The sequence below is a fragment of the Cydia strobilella genome, chromosome 3 (genome assembly GCF_947568885.1).
Source record: "Cydia strobilella chromosome 3, ilCydStro3.1, whole genome shotgun sequence".
Taxonomy (NCBI): Eukaryota; Metazoa; Arthropoda; class Insecta; order Lepidoptera; family Tortricidae; genus Cydia; species Cydia strobilella.
The window spans coordinates 15,220,090-15,247,872 of record NC_086043.1 but is presented as its reverse complement, the minus strand read 5'-3'; the positions used below and the strand labels follow the sequence as shown (position 1 = coordinate 15,247,872).

The 27,783-nt window shown below is 34.2% G+C and overlaps 1 protein-coding gene across 3 annotated transcripts; it reads right to left on the bottom strand.

Moving 5' to 3' along the window:
* Nucleotides 1-22: 22 nt before the first annotated feature.
* On the bottom strand, nt 23-27,783 carry LOC134755951 (major facilitator superfamily domain-containing protein 12-like). Of its 3 annotated transcripts, XM_063692659.1 has the most exons (10): nt 27,713-27,783; nt 22,569-22,633; nt 22,175-22,472; nt 21,882-22,089; nt 11,978-12,062; nt 11,503-11,694; nt 3,922-4,219; nt 2,534-2,684; nt 973-1,106; nt 23-512 (listed from the first exon to the last, which is right to left on the bottom strand). In XM_063692659.1, the coding sequence occupies exons 3-10, from the start codon at nt 22,452-22,454 to the stop codon at nt 463-465; spliced, it is 1,398 nt and encodes a 465-aa protein (XP_063548729.1). In that variant the 5' UTR covers nt 22,455-22,472; nt 22,569-22,633; nt 27,713-27,783; the 3' UTR covers nt 23-462. The 3 variants fall into 3 exon arrangements, with proteins under 3 accessions (XP_063548729.1, XP_063548731.1, XP_063548730.1); XM_063692661.1 differs by lacking the exon at nt 22,569-22,633 and having other exon boundaries at nt 22,175-22,457; nt 27,719-27,745; XM_063692660.1 differs by lacking the exon at nt 27,713-27,783 and having other exon boundaries at nt 22,573-22,587.

The window sequence follows — 27,783 nt, the reverse complement described above, 5'->3', positions numbered from 1 at the left end:
TCTATTGTCAAGGCGTTAGAGTGCGTGTTCAGATATTGTGACCACCTCGGCCGCTCCGATATATCTGATGGCGACTGTACATGAAACATATAGTATATATTATACATATTGTAATATGTATAATAACAAAAGTGGTAAAGAATCCTAAAAAGTGACACTAAATTCATTTAAAACTTTTCTGTACCACAGTCGGATTTTTTTATTTACTTAGCCTATGCTGAAGTCAATATAATAAGAAAATATCACATATTAAGACGTCAATTTCATAGTATTTAAATATTATAAAAAAAAAACATAATTTGTAATTCATAACTAATATAATTAGGTACTGTTTTTAAAGAAAGTAGGACATTATAAAATTATAATATATCAGTATATCACATGATGAGATTGTTGTACTAAAAAACTTGCTAGAGAAAATTGTGCTAAATACTGGTATAAGGTACACCTTGATCACCACCTTCATTCTAATGGTGCTGTGGTTGAATCTTCTGACACATTTTCAATGTTTTCTGGAAAAAAAAACTACTTAGTAACCAGCTCTTATCAATAAATGATGTCTTAATTTAAATTATAATTAATTCATTCTTATGAAGGTTTCAGGGTGGGCCTCTGGTCCCCAGAATGACAACATGAACTTATATTTTCCTCCAAATTATTTTCACGCCACTTCTTCCCAGACGTACAAGTACAAACAAAATAAAATGTAATTGTGAAGGGGCCATCTTATGCGACGTCAAAATGTCGAAATTTTTTACCATTGGCCACCGTTTGAAGTGGGCAGGTACTCCATTTACATTTATAATACATATTTAACCTCTCTCTAGGAAGAGGGTAAAACATAAATCTAGCATCCGCGTTAGCCGTGCGTAAGTAGCCTACACGCCATCACGTAGCAGTAGTGAGATGAGTCCGGTCCTTCCGTACAACACGGAGCAGTTTTAAGGGACCTACAGACCAACTGCACTTTACCATCATTTGATAAAGGCTCCAAGTGGGGCGTGAGCCGCGGCAGCAGTAGTGTTAGCGTCAAGCCGGTGAGAGCAGCCCCGCCGCACACCCACGCCATCACGTAACGGTAGTAGGATGAGTCCGCTCCTTCCGCACTGAAAGTAACCGATAGCAAATAAATTACGCCCAGTTGTTATAGAAGTATTAAAAAAGATCTGATAACTACTTTTTTTGGTACCTAGACCTAGACTATACTGTATCGTAAACGCGTTCACGTCTCAATTTGAACGGGATTAATCGATGAATACCTACTTGAAAAGGTACCTACTTATCTAGGTAGCAGCTGCAGTCGCTAACGGCCAACGGTGCACGGTGTTGTTTATAGTTTTACCTTAGACTTGGATATATATTTTTGTAAAATGTATTTGTATTATTGCTATTTAATTAACAGTTACAATCTTTATGCCACGTATTTGTTATATAATAGATAACATACCCTTTAGATACTTCTATTGCAATTAGGTACATTCTAGTGAATAAGTGTAGTAACAATTCAAAACATTGTCCCTACTGATAAGAACGCGCAGTAGGTAACTTGCATTCTAGACCGTCCGACCGACTAATCATATGTATTACATGTATTTGTACAAGTGGTGTGTTAGTAGTTTATACTCGTGGGGCACTTGAGCTCTTTACTCTCTGGAATTAGACGTAGGATCGATGGCTCCACGCGATCATCAGGAAGCGGTGTAGCTCGCTGTTGAGGCGATGGCGCGCCAGCTCAAATACCATCCTCTGCACGTTGGCCGACCGGTGGGACTCACCGTGGCTAAAGCACTGGGTGCAGCTACATGCCCCATTATGTAAAAATCTGTTTTAATGTTATGTTTGTTTTGTACTAACCCTAAATTTAAGTATTAGTATGTATGTTACTAACACATTATGGACTTTTGTTCGAATTAAATGATTATTGATTGATTATAATACTCGTACCTTACGTCTCAATACTCTCAATGCAGATGCCCGCGTTAACTCAACGCGAATTGGGACATATTCATTTACACCTGCGTAAAATTAATGCTTTTTCCTAAAGGCAACTTTTTGCTTTTATTGATATCTTCCCAACCCTGCCGGGTTAGCACAGGAGTGACGCGACAGTATCTCGCCCGCGAGATAGACTACCCGTCCCTCTTTAATTAATACAGTTAGGAAAAGGCGGGTAGTCTATCTCGCGGGCGAGATATTGTCGCGCCTTTCCTGTGCTAGGCCGTAAGGTCAATTAGGCCAAATCTGTCATAGGGACAATTCCGTACACGAGCGTTTTTTTTTAAACAATAGTAGATACACAATCGATAATTTCATTCACAACGCAGTGCGCAGTTTCAGTAATCGAAAACAGATATAGGCTTTTTTTCCTAAGGTAAAAAAAAAGAAATATACGCTTGTATACGGAATGGTAAATGTCATAGAAACCTATAGAGCCGTTTTTGAGTTGGTAATTATTAAAAATATATAAAGAAATTCAGAAAAAAGTTTATAAATTATTTGCCGCTAATTAATGTAATCAAATATTGTAACTCACAAGTTCTGTATGACGACGATGGCGAGGCCGCAGGCCAGCTTGTCGGCGAAGCTCATGAGGCCGTACACGAAGGCCGAGGCCTCCGTCTGCGCGCCCACCAGGTCCGCCGTCAGCGCCAGGCTGGTCACCAGCAAGATGGCGCCTCCGAACCCTGGAAAAAATAGGTTTTTTTTTAATCTATTTAAATAGGAAATAAATAAATAATAATATTTGAAGTGAATCCAACACAACAGATCAACCTAGAGTCAAAAGCCGAGTCAACAGCTTCGTAGATTGTCACCAAGGTTAAGTACTTTGCTAATGGAATCTCTGGACTATATAGGCGTGTCTAACATACCAGTGAGGGCCGGACCCTGCATGGTTTCCTTTTTTTTTTGAGACTTGTAGAATATGGTGCTCGGGTGTCTCTTATATGGAAGCCCCGCCACTGCAACCCAGTTGCAGACGTTACAGTTACCACACATCGGGCGTACATAGTGATGTGCCGTGGAAATTTTCCTGGAACAAGGAATATTCCCTTATGGGAAATTCCAGGAATTTCCCATGTAGGTGGCTAGGGAATTTTCCCGGGAACGGCACATCACGAGGCGTACATAGTTTAAGTGGATTTTGTTTTTTATATTCATATTCATATATTTATTGACACGTCCAGAGTACATAAAATAAAATTACAAAAGTAAACATCGTTTAAACTTAAAACCAAAACAAAGCATACATATACCTTAAAGCGAAAAACGGAGATACAATAATATGTCATATCAGTCGTAAGTATAAATTTAAAAAAAAAAACTAAATTTGGTCACATAATTTTAAATAGCGTATAGTAATCCATATAATAATAAATAAATTAAAAATAAAGTTTCACAATGAAAGTAATGTCCCATGAAAACAGCGAAATTAGACTTTTACATCGTGTGTGTGGATCGATGACACCCTGTCGAAAAATTCGTCGATAGTGTAGCAGGCCATCTCTAGTAATATTTTTTTAATTTTATTAGTAATTGTGACATCACTAGAGACATCTCTGATTTCAGTAGGAAATGTGTTGAATAGTCTGTCTTTCTTCGCGACGGTATATTCTCTGTACGCCCGCAATCGCTACACAACTGGGGTAAGTATATATATAGATTAGAAAACAGTTGTTCAACCAGTAGGTTCAACCTGACCAAGTGACCAGCTATCGTCGGATCGCGATTTGTCCAAACACTTCTTATATCTTTTTCCAATTTATGACAAAATGAAAGTGACGCATCCACATTAATTACGCAAACTCAAATCAAACCACGAAATGAATTTAATACGGCTTTTAGGTTCAACAGGTTCTCTACCTTCATTTATTTCCAGCCATACCTAGACTAATACAGGGAAATATTGATAAAATAACTCACCTATCAAAACAGCGACAACATAAATAAAGTATGTCTTAAAATTGTCATCAAGCTCAAAATATATCCACAAAAATCCAGTCATAGCGCACGCCGTCCCAAAAACATAGTTCATCTTTCTCGTAATGGATCTCGGAGCTATCCTCTGTACTCCCGCGGCCGCTAAGCTACCGAGGTACATAGCTAAAGGGATCACGGCTAGCGACCTGGCCGCTAGGCCTAGTGTCAGGTGGAGATATAAAGGCACTAGTACTTGAGCCACGTTTACTACTAGTCTGGTGCTCATATATATGCCAGCTACCTAGAAATAATAAGAGATAAATTAATTCATCGAATGTAAGATGTACCTACTTAACAGAAGAAAAAAAAAACAAATAATCAAAACGGATTCAGAATTTAAATTACTAAATTACGAACTAACTTAAACTAGAATTAAGGAATATATGAAGGGTACACGGAAAGAACATGTCTAGTCACTCTTTTCGGAAAATAAGATTTTCATTTCAAAATGCAGAGCTCTCAATGAACTATTAGTTATCTATATATCTTTTGCTACCACTGGATAATATACATATGTTACACAACTTTTTTTTAATTAAAAAAAACCTGGTCACGGAATTACCATACATTTTGACATGGATCCAAACTTTAAAACCGCCATTACTCAAAATGTTACTAAAGTGACTAGACATGTTCTTTCAGTGTACCCTTCATATAATACCATTCATACTTTTTTCCAACACTCTCACACTCAGTCATCATAGTCATACTTGTTATGAACAAAATGCTGCACTTCATGATAAAAGCAAGCCGCTTTGCACAGTGATAGTAGGGACCAAACTGAGCGATTTGACCCGCAGCAGCTGCAGTTTCACCCCTTAGGAACAGAGATGGCGCCACTTCTTTAAAAAATATTTCAAAAAATTCTACAAGCTAAACCAATGAACCGATTTAAATGTTTAATATCTCAAATGAAAGCGCATTATATACATTACTTTTTAAAAAATACTCAAAAAATATATACTCAATACTTTTGATAAAAACGGGAATTTTAAGTTTGTTTTTTTACTCGATTGATAGTTTTTACTTGATTTCTCAAAAAAATTGTATGGAATATGAATAGTTTAATGCATGTATATATTACTGAATAAATAACAAGTATTTAAAAAAAAACCCGACACCGATATCTCTCATACTTCTCGAAATATGACAGTTTGAATGTGAGTGTAAATTTCTTCAAGATATATTCCAAATAATTCTACAAGCTAAACTATTCGACCGATTTTAATGTTTAATATCTCAAATAAAAGCTCATTATATATACTACTTATAAAAAAATATTTAAATAACATATACTGAATACTTTTGGCAAAAAATGGCATCTTAAGTTTTTTTTCTTACTCGATTGATAGTTTTTAATTGATTTCATAAAAAAAAATTATGGAATATGAATAGTTTAATAAATATATATATAGTACTGAGTATATAAAAGTATTACAAAAAAACCCGACACCCATACCTTTCATTCTTCACGAAATATTTAAGTTCAATTATGCACGTTCTTACAAATAAATTCTTTAAAAGAAATCTTCAACTGCAGTAAGTGCACTGATTTTAATATGAAATGTGTCATATGAAAAGAAATCACCCAATTTATTTTAATAAATAAAAAATAAATAAATAAAAACTGAATAAAGTTTTTTCCTGGTGCTGAATTACAAAAAAATATAACAAATCTAAAATTAGGAATTATTTTTATTTAAAGTGACTACATTTGTAAACAAAAAACTTAAATGTCCTCTTCGGGTTCACCGGTAGATGTAGAACTGAAAAAAAGTCGTTTTGAGAAGTACTCGTACCATTTCAATACTACAAAATCACCGATCATACATGAACTGGTTGCTGTAGATTACTGTTGGAAAATTTATGTGCCTGTAGATTAACTGTTGAATTATTTTTGTGCCTAGTTGATTACCATTAAACCTATAATTTTGTGCCAGACCTATAATCAGTGGTCAGCATGCAAAATAACTGGATTGAAAATTACATTAACTTACTTTTGATTTGTACAGCCACCTTTGCATGATTTACACTGGGCTGTGCATGGTAAGCTGACGCGACGACACTCACAACGCATAGTTTCGCAGCCAGATTTGCAGCCACAATGGTCCAAGAGGTTTAATTGCGACCAAATCGCTGTAACTGCCGACCATTCCGGAGTCCAACTCTCTTTTTCCTCAGTCCATCCCCAAGAAGATGGACATGGTATGGAAACTTCTGGTTTCATAGCGTTTCCCCATATATGGCCCGCTTGGTAAGCGGCTCGAAGTTCATGTTTATAGAGAGCAGCTGATGTAGGTGGCAGGCTTGACACAAGCTTGTTTTTTGAAGCAAACAAATATTTGTGAACTTCATTTACGTTTATGTGTTCCATTTGGCCAAACAATAACACAAATCTAGGGTTACTTTATACTAAAATTAAAATATGTAGTTACACACCTGACAACCGACAAAATCAAAAACTTGAGTTGACATACTCCTACTTTCCCGTCTTTTTATAGTGGCCAGAGAAAGGCAGCTTGATCTGAACGAATTCCTTCAGTACGAAAACCAAATTTGTCCACCTTCGTTGTCAGTCAATGGAGGGCGTCGTTCAGGGAACAAATCTGATTTGGCCGAGAAATTAGAACCTGCCAACTCTGCCACCTACATCAGCTGCTCTCTATAAACATGCACTTCGAGCAGCTTACCAAGAGGGCCATATATGGGGAAACGCTCTGAATCCAGAAGTTTCCATACCATGTACATCTTTTTGGGGATGGACTGAGGAAAAAGAGAGTTGGACTCCGGAATGGTCGGCATTTACAGCGATTTGGTCTCAATTAAGCCTCTTGGACCATTGTGGCTGCAAATCTGGCTGCGAAACTATGCATTGTGTCGTCGCGTCAGCTGGCCATGCACAGCCCAGTGTAAATCATGCAAGTGTGGCTGTACAAATCAAAAGTAAGTTAATGTAATTTTCAATCCAGGGTTATTTTGCATGCTGACCACTAATTATAGGTCTGGCACAAAATTATAGGTTTAATGGTTATCAACTAGGCACAAAAATAATTCAACAGTAATTTACAGCAACCAGTTCATGTATGATCAGTGATTTTGTAGTATTGGAATGGTACGAGTACTTAACAAAACGACTTTTCTTTTTCAGTTTTACATCTACCGGTGAACCATATAATTTAACATCACCTAATAATAATTATTTGCCCGTTTATTTTTGTATTTAACACACTGACAATTATCTGATTCAATTCGGCTTATATGTATAAAAACTACTAAATTGACCTACTTTTATATTAGTAGTAGTAGTAGTAGTAAACTCTTTATTGTACAAATATACACATTAAAAATTACATGGTACAAATAATAAGATGTACAAAGGCGAACTTATCCCTTTGAGGGATCTCTTCCAGTTAACCTTTGAGTAGATGAGAGGAGAAAGTGAAAAGAGGGTGACAAATGTAGCAAAATGTACAACAAGGTACCAGAAAGATAAAGGATATAAATACATACAAAATTAATAGGATAAACATATAATATATTACACAAAAAGGAATGGGGAAAATACACTAAAAATTGGAAAGAAGTAGAAAAATATAAAGCAACATACAATACAAATATAGGCACATAAGTCAATCAGATAACCACAGCTTCTTTAACCTCTCCTTGAACGACGCAAGCGATTGCGCCTGTCTGAGCGAAACTGGCAGCTCATTCCACAGCTTCACTGAAAGCACTGCGAAGGACTTGTTGTATCCACGAGATTTGTGAGAGGGGATGGCAAGTGATAAATTCGCGCTAGAACGGAGACGGTGGCCACTGCCTTCAGCCAGAAATTGAAATTTTTGAGAGAGGTATACAGGAGAAGAAGGTGTAAAAAGAACATTGAAGAGAAGAGAAAGAGTGTGAAGATCTCTGCGGCGGCGGATTGGAAGCCAATTGAGATTATGACGGTAGTAAGATACATGATCGTACTTCCGTAGGCCGAAAATGAATCTTATACAGACATTCTGTAAGCGCTCTAACTTGTCCAAGAGTTCTTCTGTCATTAGAGTTTTGAATGATTCACGGTTAGTTTCACTAGACTTATATTGACCGGGATATAGACCGTGATTACCTTTTGTATTATTTGTGAGCTCCCGATATTTCGACACAGTTACATGCATCATGTTCACGGGTGACTGAAGATAGCGGGTGGGTGTCAAAGTTGTGTAGACAGCGCTCTGTCTACCCTCATTCTTGCGCGTCGGCTGCGTTCACTTTCAACGTTACCAAAGGTCGCATTCACACTTGTTGGTCCGGTCGCGTTCACACTCGTTGGTCTGTCCAAACACACTACACTCACGGTGTCACTACGCGTGTTTGATTCGGATATCACTGGTTTTTTACACAAACAAATCACAGGATTCGTCACACGTGTTTCTTCTGTCATGTCATATTATACACATAGATTTAAGATTAGATCCTAAGTATGCATGTAATATTGCTATGCCCCCACGGGGTCCATGTGGAACTACCAAGAATTTGTAATACCTAAAAAACCATGGTTGCAATAAATAAATATGAAATATGAACCCGAAGAGGACATTTAAGTTTTTTGTTTACAAATGTAGTTACTTTAAATAAAAATAATTCCTAATTTTAGATTTGTTATATTTTTTTGTAATTCACCACCAGGAAAAAACTTTATTCAGTTTTTATTTATAATTTTTTTATTTATTAAAATAAATTGGGTGATTTATTTTCATATGACACATTTCATATTAAAATCAGTGCACTTACTGCGGTTGAAGATTTCTTTTAAAGGATTTATTTGTAAGAACGTGCATAATTGAACTTAAATATTTCGTGAAGAATGAAAGGTATGGGTGTCGGGTTTTTTTGTAATACTTTTATATACTCAGTTCTATATATATGTTTATTAAACTATTCATGTTCCATAATATTTTTTTTAAGAAATCAAGTAAAAACTATCAATCGAGTAAGAAAAAAAACTTAAGATGCCGTTTTTTGCCAAAAGGGTTCAGTATATGTTTTATGAGTATTTTTTTATAAGTAATGTATGTAATGAGCTTTTATTTGAGATATTAAACATTGAAATCGGTCAAATAGTTAAGCTTGTAGAATTTTTTGAAATATATTTTGAAGAAATTTACACTCACATTCAAACTTTTATATTTCGTGAAGTATGAGAGGTATCGGTGTCGGGTGTTTTTTATAATACTTGTTATTTATTCAGTAATAGATACATGCATTAAGCTATTCATGTTCCATACATTTTTTTTGAGAAACCAAGTAAAAACTATCAATCGAGTAAAAAAAAAAACTTAAGATGCCGTTTTTTGTCGAAAGTAATCAGTATATATTTTTTGAGTATTTTTTTTAAAGTAATTTATATAATGAGCTTTCATTTGAGATATTAAACATTTAAATCGGTTCAGTGGTTTAGCTTGTAGCATTTTTTGAAATATTTTTTAAAGAAGTGGCGCCATCTCTGTTCCTAAGGGGTGAAACTTGCGCTGCTGCGGGTCAAATCACTCAGTTTGGTCCCTACTAGCACTGTGCAAAGCGGCTTGCTTTTATCATGAAGTGCAGCATCCGGGCAAAAAATGGCCATAACAAGTATGACTATCAGCGAGATATGCAAGAGTAGGCACCACCAGGGACAATGACATATTTTTAAAAGGAATAGGTAGTATTTGTATTTTCAGTGTAAATATGTCTGCGTAGCATCAGTAGCATGTTAATATGAGGACATCGTGCACTGTTTTTGTGTTTGAAACCTAGTTTTAACGTAGTACTATAATACACGTAAACAAGGTATACAATATATTTGTTTTACAGTAGGGGAAACAATCTATCATATTTTTCAGGTACATTTGCATATTTATTTTGGTAATTTCTCAAAAACGGCTCTAGCGATTTAGATGAAATTTACATTTTCTTTGTATTAATTAGGTAATAACATTTACAACTTAAGTGACTATTAAGTACACATGATATATATGCAAGAAGATTTACAATAGAGCAGTTTATTCAAATTTCTATCTATAAAACTATAAAAACCCTAACAAATGAGTTTTTAAATACAAGTATGGTGGATGTGCCAAGTATGACTGAAAATGGGATGACTCATCTTTGGACATATATGCAGTATTACTTAATTCAACAATAACATAAGTTAATGACTCATTTTTTTTAAAGCCAAAACAAAGTCTAAGTAATAAGAAATATTAGTTAGATGGATGTTACACAATGAAGTTAGTATGTTGATAGAAGATTGTAGCATGCCAGTAAATTAAACAACATTTTTAATTATCAAAATTATAATGATAGTAATAATTATGGTCAGCCAGGGACCGGCCCGCTATCCCTTATCGGGGTTTTATAAGGGTATTTCATAAGGCTTAACTCACCATACCCTTTGCCAGACGAAACCCTTTGTATTGCTTTTAAAAACCCTTATATAAAGCTACCACATTTGAGTAATCGGTAGCCCAAATACCCTTACAAAACCCTTATCATCCGCTCACCAACACCTTGCATATTGCTTATAAGGGTTAGCCTTATAAAGGGCTTCCCTTTTAGCATATAAGCGTGCTAATTTAAGTCATCTACCTCGTTCATAAAACACACATTACTTCGAATCCGAGCGATCGTCGGCGGCGACGGCGGCGTTCTTTGACTAGGCACGTATTTTCTTTCCTTTTCGTACACTACCGTAGATATATACTAATCCTGTCTCTTTCACGCAAAGGGAAACCTTTATAAAAAGCGCTTAAAGATAAGGGTAACCCTTATTAAGAGCTAGCCTTATTTTTGGTTAGCTTAACGGTAAGGGTTAGTCAAAGGTAAGGGTATGAAGGGCTTGCAGTTCAAAAGAGAAAGTTTTTCAATGTGTTGAATTGAATTGAATTGAATTGAAATAGCCTTTATTCCTGACTCAGTTTTTACAATACAATTATATTAGTATATGTATCTATATTTTATTTATTTATGCTCTTTTTTTTCTGCTTCTTTGTCAGGCTGTCTTTGACATAGGCCTCCTCCAGGCGGCACCACTCATCGCGGTTTTTTGAGAGTCTTTCAATGTGTTAGCCATGTTTAAGTGTCGCCCATTGAAAGGGTTTTATCGCGGAAAGGGTTGTCCGGTCCCTGTGGTCAGCTAACAATAATAACGGCCTCCTAGCCTATTCGGTAGTGACGCTGCCTACAAAGCAGGATATCCCGGATTCGAATCCCGGTAAGGGCATTTATTTGTGTCTTCATCACAAATATTTTATTTTGTGTGTGAGTTATGTATGTTAGATACATATCTAACCAAGTATCTGTTTATCTACGTACATAAGTATGTTTATTGTCTCATCACATAAGCTTTGCTTAGTTTAGGGCTAGGTTGATCTATGTAATTATGTCCAAAAAACATTACTTATAGTTTGATGGATAGTAATCATTGTAAAAGTAAGTTTTAAAAGTATAATTTTTTAATAAATCTATTTTCACAAAAGACAGAGGATCAATTTTTACCTGATACATCACAGGCTTTTTCAAAAAGCTGATGTGTGTGTGTGGGTGCTCCCGACTGCCATGTTCAAGTATTTGCCTGTAGATTGTTTTTTCCCTTACACTGAAGTGGAAAAGGAGAGATGCCAATACTCCTACACTCATCACAATGTACACTATGTGGCGGAACTTCCAAGCGTCCCCTGGGCCTACTTGCTGAAATTTGAAAATGTACCTTTGTCTTTAAAAAGTTAATAAAACAAGTGCATGACGTACATTCTTATCAACTGTGTAATAATTAAAAAAAAAAAACTGAGGTTTTTCTAATATTTCCCATATAAAAGTTGATCCTCCGATTTATGCATGCATATGCATAATGAAAATAATTTAACTATAACTCATAAAAGTATTTGATTTATACCATAATGTGGTACTTATATGTATATGCAAAAACCATTTCAGTTCTAATGAAAAATAAAAATTAAGGTAATGTACATACTTGTGTATCACATTTTCCTGTCATATGCAACACAACCCATGTCACAATGTACACAAACAAGTTTGAAAATACTGTGAATCCATACCTGTAAAAACACAATCTATTTATTATTGTGTATCTATGTACATGTGCATAAACTGATTTTATAAACCCAACACATTCAAATTCAAACAAGTGTATACAGACGGTCATCTGCAATAATATCTTGCTCAATAAAATATCACAATAAGATATAGATACACCAAAGTATATTTTTAAAAATTCATATTATCAAAATAATAAGTTTTAATACAGTTTCACAACATTGTGGGTACTATGTTGATACTAGGGCTCCCGGTATCCGTGTTACACGCCGAAACGTATACCCGTGTTCTTAAGCCCGGCGGTACTAAGAACCCGGTTTACACGGAACCGCCGGGATTCGAAAACGTTTCGAAGGAACGTTCCCAAGAAACGTATCTCAGACACGTATCTCCGTTTACACGGGTACTTAAGACCGTTCCGAACGGGTCCAAATAGTCCGAACCAGTTTGAGCCAATGTACAATGGTAACAAGGTCCACTATTATTATGTTGACTTCAGATGAATCCGTTTGTCGTACGATTTTTAAAGTGAAGCTTTTATTCTATCGCCCCAATTTATTAAGTTAAGATTAAAACCGCGATTAAAATACCGTAAATCGAATTAATTTCCGTTTTTTTTTAGTTAAATGCCTGCAATCCGAAAAAAGTTTCACTTGCATCGTGGTTTCATAAAACCGCACAATTACTTTTTTTTAAATTGTTTTTAACCGTATTGATAAAATATAGGTACTGAGCCATCTTCCTATGTTTAATAGTAGGTTACATAATTTTAATTTTAAACTTTTATATCATTTAATAAAACCGATTGCTTCTAAGCTAATTACATAAATTTGATATCGATCATAGATTTTTTTTATAATTATATAATGGTATAGTATTTTCGTTAATAAGAGGTGTGCAGACAGAATACAATATTAATTAAAAATAACAGTTTAATTATTTCGTGGTTATTTTTATCTCGGATATATTACTGCTTTGCGAAAACAACAAACCTGCCAACGGCGCAAAAAAGTTATTATACACAAAAGCGGGATTATCGAGTAATCATGCTCAAATGAAAAACAAAATTTTACCCAAGAACCATAAAAAGCCATACTACCTTGGATAACTTGCGATAATATTGCTAATTACATTAAGATAGATTTTTAAATTGGTAGTCATTCATAATTCACTTTGGTCACTTTCTCACTAGCGTTCAGGTAATAAACTTAAATGCGCACGTTGCCGACCGGTGGTCCATCCATCCATTGTTTTCCAATATCCTTTTGTTTGTTATCGTCGAAAACATGTAGGTTCCCAAACTATTATCACAAGTGTCACCGCCAATTATAAGCTTTATGTCGTTGTAATAAGGTCAAAACATATGCACAAGAAAATGTTTTCCATTGTTTTGTAGCTGCACCGCACTAAAAAGCGTTTTACTGTTAGACCTGTACCAATAACTTCTGAGGTTATAAGAATATTAATGTTGCTTATTTTTTATATATAGTTTCCAGACCATATACTAAACCTAAAAATAATATTTTGTGTCATCCTAGGTATTTGCTTAGGTAGAAATTTAGGTATTTCTTTTTTCAATCAGCATTCTGTAAAAAAAATATTAGAGACGAAATTCTTTGTTTCCCTGTAAAGGCAAAGTGGCTTCCGACGTACACACGCATTTTGTGTCATTTTCATCCACGGCTATAATGGCATTTAATAAATACCTAATATTGATCCTAAAACGCCTAAAAAAATATTAGAGTCGGTAAGTGAAGTGTTGTACTTTACAGAACATTGTTATATGTTATTCAAACAAATCTGTGTCAAATTCATCCACCGCTTTTATTTAAAAAAATTTTTTTCTAATTAACACCCTGTATCTGCCACAAAAAAAAATTCATATTATTAAGTTTACGTCTACAATATTATAATACCATATTGAGACATCATTCATAATTTGGGTCATTTTGATCCACGGTTTTTTTACTATCTGGCAAAATAAAACTCAATTGAACAAGAAGGGCGTGCGCGGGGAAGGGTACCTACGCGGGTGGGGTGCTTATTATACTTGCCGCAATATCAGCTGGCGACTGAGATCTTAATACTATCTATCTCCTTTACCCTTGTTAAGACCAACCAAGAGATGGCATTATGAGCTGTCTCGCCACTTAGTTTTGCGATACAGTGTATTTATTTCATTCGGAGGCATAATTACATTGTCTTATCAATCTTACCGTAGTAGGTATATAAATATAATTAAAAATAAACTGTAGGCTGCACTCCTCATACTGACCAACATTTGTGACGTTCCTAATCAAAAGGTACCACTTTCTCTGACAGGTTATTTGTATAAAGATATAATCAAATTTCGTCTTTATGGTAAACGACAAAGTGGTACCTTTTGATTGAGAATGTCACATCAGCGACTTAAAAATTACTTTTGTTTCAATTTTTAGTAGACTTTTTAAGTTTATTTTAAGACGCAATTTATTTTGATTTTTGTTATGTTTAAGCGTGGCAAGCAACATTAATTACATTGATGATGATGTTCATTAAATACAATATTTTTTCATACTATACTGAACTGTCACCCTATACATGAGAATGAACAGCGCCCTCTTGACAATGATCATATATTACTGGTCAGGCTTTAATATGTGTCATAATTTAGTAAAGTCCCCTTTGTGGATTCTAAGTTTCCGAGTTACAGCAGTTTAGTGAAAGCGTTTTTTTTTTAAATATAAATTAAGGGTTTAATAAAGAGGAAAGAAAATTTGATTATTTTTGCGCTACGACGCACGGTTTAGGAGATACAGCCCTATAAAGTTTTTTTTTTTTTTTTTTCCTTTTTCCTTTTTTACATTGTGTTTTTTGTATATTACTTTTGGGTTTCATAAAGGGGAACGAAAATTTAATTATTTTTGCGCTACGACGCATGGTTTAGGAGATCAAGCCCTATAAAAAAAACTCTTTTTTTTGCGTTTTTTTGTATAAATTAATGGTTACATAAAGGGGACCGAAAAGTTGATTATTTTTGCGCTACGACGCACGGTTTAGGAGATACAGCCCTATATAGATTTTTTTCTTTTTCTTTTTTACGTTTTTAAATCTTAATTAAGGGCTTCTTAAGGGGAACGAAAATTTGATTATTTTTCGCTACCATGCACGGTTTAGGAGATACATCCCTAAAGTTTTTTTTGTTGTTTTTTTTTCTTTTTTTTGTCATTGCGTTTTTTGTTATTACTTTGGGGTTTCATAAAAGGGAACGAAAAGTTTACTATTTTTGCGCTACGACGCACGGTTTAGGAGATACAGCCCTAAAATGATTTTTTTCTCTATCTTTTTTGCGTTTTTAAATCTTAATTAGGGGCTTCTTAAAGGGGAACGGATATTGATTATTTTTGCGCTACGATGCACGGTTTAGGAGATACAGCCCTATAAAGATTTTTTGTTAATAATTTTTTTCTTTTTTTTTCTTGTGTTTTTGTATATTATTTTGGGGCTTCATAAAGGGGAACGAAAATTTTATTATTTTTGCGCTACGACGCATGGTTTAGGAGATACAGCCCTATAAAGATTTTTTTTTTAATTTTGCGTTTTTTTAAATATAAATTATGGGTTGCATAAAGGGGAACGAAAATTTTATTGTTTTTGCGGTACCACGCACGGTTTAGGAGATACAGCTCTATAAAGTTTTTTTTCCTGGTTTTTTTTTGTTTTTTTTTTAAGTATTAATTACGGGTTTCTTAAAGGGGTTTTTTTAAATTATTTTTGCGCTACGACGCATGGTTTAAGAGATACAGCCCTTTTTTTTTAAATTTTGCGGTTTTTTTTAAATATAAATTATGAGTTGCATAAAGGGGAACGAAAATTTTATTATTTTTGCGCTACGACGCATGGTTTAGGAGATACAGCCCTAAAAAGATTTTTTTATTGTTTTTTTTCTTTTTTACATTGTGTTTTTTGTATATTACTTTAGGGTTTCATAAAGGGGAACGAAAATTTTATTATTTTTGCGCTACGACGCATGGTTTAGGAGATACAGCCCTATAAAGATTTTTTTATTGTTTTTTTTTCTTTTTTTCTTTTTTACATTGTGTTTTTTGTATATTACTTTGGGGTTTCATATAGGGGAACGAAAATTTTATTATTTTTGCGCTACGACGCATGGTTTAGGAGATACAGCCCTATAAAGATTTTTTTATTGTTTTTTTTTTTCTTTTTTTCTTTTTTACATTGTGTTTTTTGTATATTACTTTGGGGTTTCATAAAGGGGAACGAAAATTTTATTATTTTTGCGCTACGACGCATGGTTTAGGAGATACAGCCCTATAAAAAATTTTTTTTTAAGTTTTGCGTTTTTTTAAATATAAATTATGGGTTGCATAAAGGGGAACGTAAATTTTATTGTTTTTGCGGTACCACGCACGGTTTAGGAGATACAGCTCTATAAAGTTTTTTTTCCTGGTTTTTTTTTGTTTTTTTTAAGTATTAATTACGGGTTTCTTAAAGGGGTTTTTTAAATTATTTTTGCGCTACGACGCATGGTTTAAGAGATACAGCCCTATAATGATATTTTTTTTAAATTATGCGTTTTTTTAAATATAAATTATGGGTTGCATAAAGGGGAACGAAAATTTTATTATTTTTGCGCTACGACGCATGGTTTAGGAGATACAGCCCTATAGATTTTTTTTTAAATTTTGCGTTTTTTTTAAATATAAATTATGGGTTGCATAAAGGGGAACGAAAATTTTATTGTTTTTGCGCCACCACGCACGGTTTAGGAGATATTATATCTATATATATATATATATATATATATATATATATATATATATATATAGCTATAATAGCTCTATAAAGTTTTTTTTCCTGGTTTTTTTAAAGTTTTAATTAAGGGTTTCTTAAAGGGGAACGAAAATTTGATTATTTTTGTGCTACGATGCACGGTTTAGGAGATGCAGCCCTATAAAGATTTTTTTTGTTGTTTTTTTTTTTCACAGGGTTGTTTTTGTATATTAGTTTGGGGTTCCACAAAGGGGAACAAAAATTTGATCATTTTTGCGCTACGACGGTTTAGGAGATACAGCCCTATAAAGTTTTTTTTGTTTTTTTTTTTTCATTGTGTTTTTTGTATATTATTGTGGGGTTCCGTAAAGGGGAACGAAAATTTTATTATTTTTTCGCTACGACGCACGGTTTAGGAGATACAGCCCTAAAATGATTTTTTTTTCCTCTTTTTCGTTTTTGCGTTTTTCAATCTTAATTAGGGGTTTCTTAAAGGGGTTTTTTTAATTATTTTTGCGCTACGATGCACGGTGTAGGAGATACAGCCCTATAAAGTTTTTTTGTTATTTTTTTTCTTTTTTTTCATTGTGTTTTTAGTATATTACTTTGGAGCTTCATAAAGGGGAACGAAATTTTTATTATTTTTGCGCTACGACGCATGGTTTAAGAGATACGGCCCTATAATGATTTTAAAAAAAAAAGTGCGTTTTTTTTTAAATATAAATTATGGGTTGCATAAAGGGGAACGAAACTTTTATTATTTTTGCGCCACCACGCACGGTTTAGGAGATATTATATCTATATATATAGCTATAATAGATCTATAAAGTTTTTTTCCTGGTTTTTTTTAAAGTTTTAATTAAGGGTTCCACAAAGGGGAACGAAAATTTGATTATTTTTGCGCTACGACGGTTTAGGAGATACAGCCCTATAAAGTTTTTTTTGTTTTTTTTTTTTCATTGTGTTTTTTGTATATTACTGTGGGGTTCCGTAAAGGGGAACGAAAATTTTAATTTTTTTTCGCTACGACGCACGGTTTAGGAGATACAGCCCTAAAATGATTTTTTTTTCCTCTTTTTCTTTTTTGCGTTTTTCAATCTCAATTAGGGGTTTCTTAAAGGGGTTTTTTTAATTATTTTTGCGCTACGATGCACGGTGTAGGAGATACAGCCCTATAAAGTTTTTTTGTTACTTTTTTTCTTTTTTTTCATTGTGTTTTTAGTATATTACTTTGGGGCTTCATAAAGGGGAACGAAATTTTTATTATTTTTGCGCTACGACGCATGGTTTAAGAGATACGGCCCTATAATGATTAAAAAAAAAAATGCGTTTTTTTTTTTTAAATATAAATTATGGGTTGCATAAAGGGGAACGAAACTTTTATTATTTTTGCGCAACCACGCACGGTTTAGGAGATATTATATCTATATATATATAGCTATAATAGCTCTATAAAGTTTTTTTCCTGGTTTTTTTAAAAGTTTTAATTAAGGGTTTCTTAAGGGGAACGAAAATTTGATTATTTTTGTGCTACAATGCATGGTTTAGGAGATGCAGCCCTATAAAGATTTTTTTGTTGTTTTTTTCATTGTGTTTTTTGTATATTACTTTGGGGTTCCGTATAGGGGAACGAAAATTTTGTTATTTTTGCGCTACCACGCACGGTTTAGGAGATATAGCTCTATAAAGATTTTTTCCTGTTTTTTTTTGTTTTTTTTTAAGTATTAATTAAGGGTTTCTTAAAGGGGAACGAAAAATTGATTATTTTTGCGCTACGATGCACGATTTAGGAGATGCAGCCCTATAAAGATTTTTTTTCTTTTTTTTTTCATTGTGTTTTTTGTATATTAGTTTGGGGTTCCATAAAGGGGAACGAAAATTTGATTATTTTTGCGCTACGACGGTTTAGGAGATACAGCCCTATAAAGTTTTTTTTTTGTTTTTTTTTTAATATAAATTAATGGTTACATAAACGGGACCGAAACGTTTATTTTTGCGCTACGACGCACGGTTTAGGAGATACAGCCCTATAAAGATTTTTTCCTCTTTTTTTTCTTTTTTGCGTTTTTAAATCTTAATTAGGGGCTTCTTAAAGGGGAGCGAAAATTTGATTATTTTTGCGCTACGATGCACGATATAGGAGATACAGCTAATACAGCCCTATAAACATTATGTTTCTTTTTTTCATTGTATTTTTCATGTATTACTTTTGGGTTACATAAAGGGGAACGAAAATTTTATTATTTTTGAGCTACGACGCATGGTTTAGGAGATACAGTCCTATATATTTTTTTACAATGCATGTGCTCGAAAAGTGCGTTTCCTACGGAGCCATATCGTGCGGAAAGTACTGCTTTTCCGCACTAGTGCTTTTTGTTTTCAATTTTTTTTTTTACAGAACATATGGTGCTACTTTCTCGCACTAGTGCGGAAAAGAGCACTTACCGTGCATATGTCGAAAGTTTAAAGGGCCATATGTACTGTAAAACGTACGATACACGTGCGAATAGGTAATTCGCAACTCGTGTCGATTTAAAACACTCCTTTTAATAATTAAACTTATTTGCCATGATATGTTTTTTTATTTACTCGCACAATGCATAGTAAAACATTGTATGATACACGTGCGTAAAGATGATTTCCGCACTTGTTGCATAAATAGCAATTTTTTTTATCAAAGAATGAAAGAAAGTCACGGTATTAATAACCAAATTTTACTTTAGTGGTACCTTTTCCCTATCACTGTCACAAATGTATGTGGCGTTCACGTAAACGCGATATTTTTAAGATTTCCCTGCGCAATGTTGCTAGCTCGCTCGCAAATCAAACATGTACTTACAGTTCTTTTGCATAATGGTGACATTGTACAATATCTATGAGTTTTAAATAGGTAAAAGATAATTCGACGCATTCTTTGCTTGCTTGTTGCTTGTTGTTGTGTTGTTTGCGTAACTTCTTTGAATAAGTTGCGTTAATTTGGCGCACAGGCGAAGTAAACATGCGTTGCGTACGGCAAGGTCACGCCGCGGCCCCACCCTGCACGGCCTCCGTTGCCCATTCAGACCGCCCGCTAGCTTCGTTTGAACGCAAATAATATTTTTGTAATATTTGTTTATGCAGTGGATGCAAGTGACACAAATTCATACATCTTATTTATCCCGCATTTCAAATTAATAAGATGTAAACTCTAATATCTTTAATATTCTTTTGTAACGGTGACAGCCTGGTACAACAAAATCATCAAATATCTTATGAAGCTATGGCTTAATAAGACACAAAATCATTTAATGGACCTATTTAAACGATTAAATTCGACCTAAGTAATTTTTTTTAACTCTAATTTTTTTTTGTGTCATTTAGAATATTATGACATAGTATCAGATTGCAGTGGACGTAATTGACACAAACTATGTTTTCACACTAAAAACACTATCCTAAATGCAACACAGTTACATGTTTTCTCTCGAATATTTTTTTCTCCAAAATAATTCAAAATAAAAAATATTTACCACAAAATAACAAATTACTAGAAAAGCAAAATATATATATGACACAAAACAAAATGTAAGATTTACATCTTAACAAAGTATTCATAAGCGAAAACAGAATTGACTTTAATATTTTTATAACCTAGGGGTCAAAATATAGCCAGCGGTACAGGTCTATGTGGTAAGAGGTACCTAAAGCAAAAACAATTAGAATTTATTGAGAAGGTGCAATTTTATCAAGTTGATTTAAAGTGTTTATTAATAACTAGAGACCCGCCCCGGCTTCGCTTAGAGAGTCAAGCATAATAAAATACATTCTGTAACAAGTATTCACTTCGGAAGCCTAATAATACTAAGAGTTCACTGTCCATTTGTCTGTCACCACTCACTAGGCTGTATCTCATGAACCGTGATAGCTAGACAGTTAAAATTTTTACAGATGTATTTCTGTTGCCGCCATAACAACAAACATTTAAAATTAAGTTTGTACGGAACCTTCGGTGGGCGAGTCCGACTCGCACTTGTCCGGTTTTTTTGAAGTTAATAATGGGTTAATTATTCTTAAAATATAGACAGACAGCCATCGCGCACTTTTTTGTAGACCAATGAAAGACAAGTCCACCATACATTGAGATCAAATAGATTGGGCAGCGTTTTCGATTAAGCCAGCGTGATTGTTTCTAACTTCATTAGCAAACATCGTCATATTTCTACCAATTTAAACAAAACCTTAACAAAATATACACATAAACATTCCCAAAGAAAAACTTCTTCCATAGGTGAGGTCTGGTTATCGCGAACATACAGACAGACATACGGACGCGGCGGGGGACTTTGTTTTATAAGGTGTACCTACATTATATGACAAGAAATACAATTTCATATCATGTTCTTAAATTAAACTAAAAATAAAGAAGCAAGTTAAAATTGTTTTTTTTTTTATAAATACTTAATGCCAATTTCGAACATTAGTTTGACTTCCTGCCTAGATCTATATACTGAACTCGATCTAATATTTATATTTATCGTTCTAATATATTTTTTAAATAAGTACTAGCAGGTTTTTTTATTATATTGCTAACCCGCAACGTAAAAAAAGTAGCTATTTAAAGTGCTATATAAAATACTATACTTTGATAAGAAGCGTGAATACTCGTAATACCTATTGCAAGCAAAAACTACCTGCCCAAGAAAGGGGTTTCTAAACCGTTTATTGAATTTCGTCTCTATGACCCACAGAATAAGGTTAAATATGACAGAAACTCGTCATGATTCTTTTGTCTATTCATTTGTAGCTGGCGTTCGTTCCTTCGCTACTATCGTCAAGGACGTGTCCGAAGCCACGGATAAATAAGATACGTATCTTCGAATACCCGTTTATCCGTGTACACGGGTCTTAACTACACGTTTCTTAATTAAACGTGCGGAACGGGCCAGAAAACCGTTTACGTATTATTCGGAAACGGGTATTCGAAACGTGTAAACGAAACACGGATTCGACCGCGAGCCCTAGTTGATACCAGATAGATACCTATAATGGTATATTATAAATAAGAATACCTGACAGCAGTGAGATGTGTTCTGGTATGTTCACTGTCAGCTAATTCCGGAATCAAACTCAGATGTGAAATCTGAACTGCTGCCCATCCAATTTGAAATATCATAATAAATGCGGCAAAATAAAACATCTGTGCCCACTTGTGCGCCATGGTGCACCCAATACACTCGGAAAATATAAATGGAAATGATCCCAATACACATGCTGTCCCTGGAAACAAAAACTTCTATAAGATTATATGTGAAAATATTAAATTCGTTAGCAAGATTAATATAGATAAGAAATATCCACCCACCAAATAAATGCCAGAGTTTCCTTCTGCCATATCTAATGCTAACAGTGTTGTCTGTGCGGTCAGAACAGTATCCAACGAATGGAGTAGACACCGCATCCACTACTTGTCCTATCAACATTAACTTTCCCGCCTGTGACGGACTAAATTCTAGTACTAAATGAAAAAATACTAAAAAGTATGTAAACCATAAACTAGCGCACACATCGTTTAACACGTGCCCGATGCCGTAACCGATTTGCAAGCGAAGACTCGTAGATATATCTAGGAATTCGTTATCCATTTCCTATAAATTCGAAACCTGAAAATATATTTTTGTTCAATAATTTACTGTCGATGCTAGATCTTCATCGTTCAGCTTCCATTATGTATAGATGCGTCGATAAAATTTACATACCTACCAAAAAGCAAAGGCTTAAGTGGTTCACTGATCACGTATAAGATAGGTATACCTAATTGTATATAATGTGCGTTACACACAATGGAGGCGAAATAAAACCAAAAATGTGTTGCTCTGAAAAGAGAATAAAGTTTTTTTATTAACAGTTACTTATTTCTAGCTTAACGGTCTAACTTAACTAAATATCTAAAGTACTTACCTGAAAAGAGAAACAACATTAAAGCTATTATTCCACCAAGTATTTATTTCTAATTTTCTATTCAATAATTGTTAATCTTATATGTGATCGTTACAATGCACTTTTTACGAACACCGTCTGACGTTTAACCTGTCAACTGTCAATGTGTCATTGACTGCCACAGATTAAGTCCAAACTGAGGAAAGATGAATGAAGATAACAATGCTTCATTTACATCTCCCCCCCCCCCCAGACAAAGTTTATATATAAACATTAATACTAGGAACATGAACCATACCTAATAGGGATCAGTTTAGTAACATGGAAAAGATTTGATTCCGACTTTCTATGGCCTGTATCTATCCTGTAAATTGAGTTAGAAATTTTCTCTACGACTTTATATGGGCCAATTTTCAATTCATGTAACTTTCTCCTATTCAAGCGGTTTCCATTCTCCACATACACTGAGTCTCCTACTCTGATATCGCAACTTTCCCTGTTTTTATCGAATCGTTTTTTGTTATTGTTGTGCGATTTTATGGTGTTTTCTAAGGCAGTTTTCCTATCCTGTAACAATTCATTATAAGTTTTTCCTTGTTTTAGTTCAATAGGTAATATATCCACTAATTTCCCCTCTAGTAAATATTTAGGGGAAAATCCTGTTACGGTATGTTCAGTCTCGTTATACCTCTCCGTACATTCATGAGCAATGGTAGTCCACGCCAATTTATTATTCCGCTCATTTATCCTACACCTTATCTTATTCACTAATGTTTGGTTCAATCGCTCGTTCAAACCGTTAGAAAATGCAGCATTAACCGCGGTAAATATAATTGGTATGTTTTCTTTATCTAGGAAGTTTTTGAATTCCCTTGAATTTATTCCCGGGTATTGATCAGTCAAAATCATACCAACTCTATTTTCCTGGGTCACTTTTTTTACTAATTTTATGAAGTCACCAGAGCTCTGGGTTTTAGAGGTCAAAATATAAGCGTACCTAGTAAAATGATCTACAAGTAAGTGTAAATACGTTTTCGTAGAGCGCGAGCCACCGAATCCACCAATAGTGTCAATAGACATAATTTCAAAAGGGTACGTTGCTGGACCTAAATGCGACATTAATCCAACTTTATATCTTACTCTAGACTTATTCTTTATGCATATTTCACAGTTGTCACATATGTCTCTAATATTATTTGTCAGGTTTTTTGCGGTATAAAATGGTTTTATTTTATTTCCCAATTGTTGTGGTCCTAAGTGACAGTAATAATCATGCGTAATTTTTATTATCTTTCTACTGAATTCCTCAGATATTACTATTTTATCTTTTTTCCTAAGTTTTCTATAGTATAGCGTATCCTTTAATTTCAGTTTGCTTTTATTATTTTTTATGAAGTCATTAGTTCTTTGATCTTTTTGTATTTCTTCGAGTTTTATAAAGTTTACACATTTTAATTTTTCGTCCTGGTAATCCCCTGGTTCTAACACCGGATTCCTACTCAAACAATCTGCCTCTAAATTATATTTCCCTGGGGAATATATGACTTCAAAATCATATTGTGATAGGTAATATGTAAGTTCCCCCAATTCTTCGTCTGTTCTAGCTTTAATATTCATTTTTTCTAGCGGTTTGTGATCCGAGAAAACAGTAAACTTTTTCCCTATGAGCCAGTGTTGCCAATACTTTACGGCTTCTTTTATTGCCAAACACTCAAGATATATGGCCTTTCTCTTTTTTTGGGCATCACTTAATTTTCTGGAAAAGTAAGCGCAAGGTTTCTCTTCACCATTACATTGTGGTTGTTTTAAAATCGCACCTAAACCCTGTATACTCGCGTCTGTATAAATGTGTATCGGTAAGTTCGGATCAAATATTGCTAAAATGGGTTTAAGACAAAGCAGTTTCTTTATCAAATCAAATGATTCTTGGCACTTATCTGTCCAACAAAATTTCTGTCCCTTCCTGAGTAAATTATGTAAAGGATCTAATATTATCGAAATATTTGGTACATATTTGCCATAAAAATTTATTTTGCCCAGGAATTGCCGAACATTTTTTTGTGTTTTCGGTTCAGGGAAATCTTTTATCGCAATTAAGTTATCTTTTAATGGAGTAATTGTATTATTCATTATTATGTGACCTAAGTACTTGACTGAGTCTTGAGCAAAGGTACATTTTGAAAATTTAAGCCTAAAACCCTCCTTTGAAATTGATTCTAATAGCAGTGATAGGTGTTTAATATGATCTTCAAATGTTTCTGAGAATACCAAGATATCATCAATATAATTTACTGTGAAATCTGACAGCCCATGCTTCCTAATTATACTACTCAATATCCTCTGAAAAATTGCAGGCGACGTCTTTAACCCAAATGGTAAACAGGTCCACTGAAAATGGCCTTCCTGCGTGACAAAAGCTACTTTCTTCCTATCTTCAATTCTCAGTGGGATCGACCAAAACGCTGAATTTATATCTAAAGTGGAAAAAAATCTACAGTTTCTTGTTTTGACCATTAAATCCTCAACTAGAGGAAAGGGTTGTGATTGGGGAACCACGATTTTATTTAAATCCCGGAAATCTACACATAATCTAGTCTTTCTCCCTTCTTCTTTTTTGTAGGCCAATGTTACCGGGGCTGCAAAAGGGCTATAAGACTCTTCAATCATTTTTTTTTTTTGTAACATTGATACCTGCTGCTCTATTTCTTTCCTGTCCTCAATGGTACACCTGTAGGGCCTTTTGCTACAATATCTGTCTACCAACAAATCAATATGAGCCTCATAATCCTTCACAGTACCTACGTCATACTTGTCCCTAGCAAAAAGTGACGTATACTTGCTAATTAATTTGCTTATTTCTGTCTGCTGATGTATATCTAAGTGATCAACTGAAACACTAAAATTGTCAACTCCTATGTGTTCATTAAAATTTACTTGACCCACGCAACTACCTTCATTTCCAATTTTTCGTAAATTACATATGTCTGTATCCGTATTGTGCTGTTTTTGCCCTTCAAATTTGCTACCTGCTAAGCCAGGAATTATTTCTGCATCTCTGAAGGGTAAGACATCTTCAACAACTTGTTCCCCAATGGGAATACTCTGTGAAATCTCTAATTTTTCATTTTGACACAATCTAAACGCTCGTATGCAGTCCAATCCAATTAAGAAATCGGAATCGAAGTTTTCTGCATCCATTACAAAAGCATTTACCTGTTTTTCAATATCAAATATTTTTATCTTTAACGTTACCATTCCTATTGTTTTTCTAACGCCATTAATCGTCTTTAAGCCCGTACTACTTTTACTACCAGTACTATTGTTATCTTTTAAGGACAATAATCTTAAGTTTATCAAAGACACATTAGAACCTGGATCATAAACTCCTGACACTTTTAAAGTGTCATTTATTAACAAACTAATTTTGATTAATGGCGGAATGTCTAGTTTTTTGGGTCGACCTCATTCAACTCGGTCTCCAAAGTGAAATTATTAACACTCCTTACTTGATCCCGTCTATCCCCACTTTTATTTTTAAACCAGCATGAAGACTCCGGATGATATCTCATTCCTCTATTTTCCTTTTCACACAAACGACAAGGTTCCTTCAGATTTTTTCCTTTCACTTTATAATCAGAACCAACAACTTTTTTATCCCAAATTTTCCTTTCCACTAAATGTTCCAACCCTCTTATGCTACCAAATAAATCCTCAGTCTCTTTTAATGTATTCCTATCAATCTTATCTGCTATGAAATTTGGCAACCCTATCGCAATGAGATCTATCACCGTTGATTTATCCATATTTTTATTCATCCCTAATAACAATCTTTCCTTTTTTAAAGCATATTCTAACAATGAGCCCTGTCTATATTTAAATAATAGTGCATACCTGACTGGTGACCAACTTTTGTCTGCATAAGTCTCACAAAAGTTTTTTTTCCACAAGGACCATTCCGAATCAACTGTATGCTTTATTAGCATGGCACCATACCAGTCTTGACATGAATCATCTAAAAATAACCTAAGAGCTTCAATCTGTTTCATATCCTCTTCTATTCCTAAGCGTGCACATTCAGCTTCAAAAGTCATAATCCACTGCAGTACATTTGACATCTTTCTTGTGAATTTTTCTATAACAAACTTCTCCTTTAAATTCTTCATGCTACTAGTTTTAGCCTTGTCACTTTTAATTTCAGCAAAACTTTCAAGAATCCTTGATAATGCCTCTTCGGATATTCCAGCCGCTGGAGTCTGTTCCTGGGTTGTCGATGCAATTTCTTCTAACAAGTATCCCTTAAACTGCATGTTACCATCCTCATCTGTGTAACATTTAGTTATATCCGATGTCAGTGATATCCACACCTGCCTCTTGTCATGTCTTCTTCGCAATGTATTTTTTACTTTTTTGAAGGTTTCTGTCGCCATAATCGCTTCATGTAGCTTTACTGGTTGATATTGCTCAGGGATGACAAAGACATTCTTGCCAATATCCGTTATAGAGTTTACGCAAATGATATTAGACTTTGGGTCGTCACTACTCGCTTTTACTTCAAACTCAAATCTCAATTTCTCCATCTTTGCCAATAAATAGCTGAGAATGTTGTTTTATAATGTGCGTTACACACAATGGAGGCGAAATAAAACCAAAAATGTGTTGCTCTGAAAAGAGAATAAAGTTTTTTTATTAACAGTTACTTATTTCTAGCTTAACGGTCTAACTTAACTAAATATCTAAAGTACTTACCTGAAAAGAGAAACAACATTAAAGCTATTATTCCACCAAGTATTTATTTCTAATTTTCTATTCAATAATTGTTAATCTTATATGTGATCGTTACAATGCACTTTTTACGAACACCGTCTGACGTTTAACCTGTCAACTGTCAATGTGTCATTGACTGCCACAGATTAAGTCCAAACTGAGGAAAGATGAATGAAGATAACAATAACAATGCTTCATTTATAACTTAATAATGCGAACCTATTTTTCGACAATTTTCAACGTGAGCGCAAGAGTCGCGAGACGTCCGTA

What these genes read in the sequence shown, in the direction of transcription:
- LOC134755951 (XM_063692659.1), bottom strand. Translation starts at nt 22,454, where the DNA reads ATGGATAACGAATTCCTAGATATATCTACGAGTCTTCGCTTGCAAATC. An exon ending in GAAACTCTGGCATTTATTTG is followed by an intron (nt 22,090 to 22,174) that starts GTGGGTGGATAT and finishes TTTTGTTTCCAG; the next exon opens with GGACAGCATGTGTATTGGGA. An exon ending in CAGGAAAATGTGATACACAA is followed by an intron (nt 11,695 to 11,977) that starts GTATGTACATTA and finishes TTCAAATTTCAG; the next exon opens with CAAGTAGGCCCAGGGGACGC.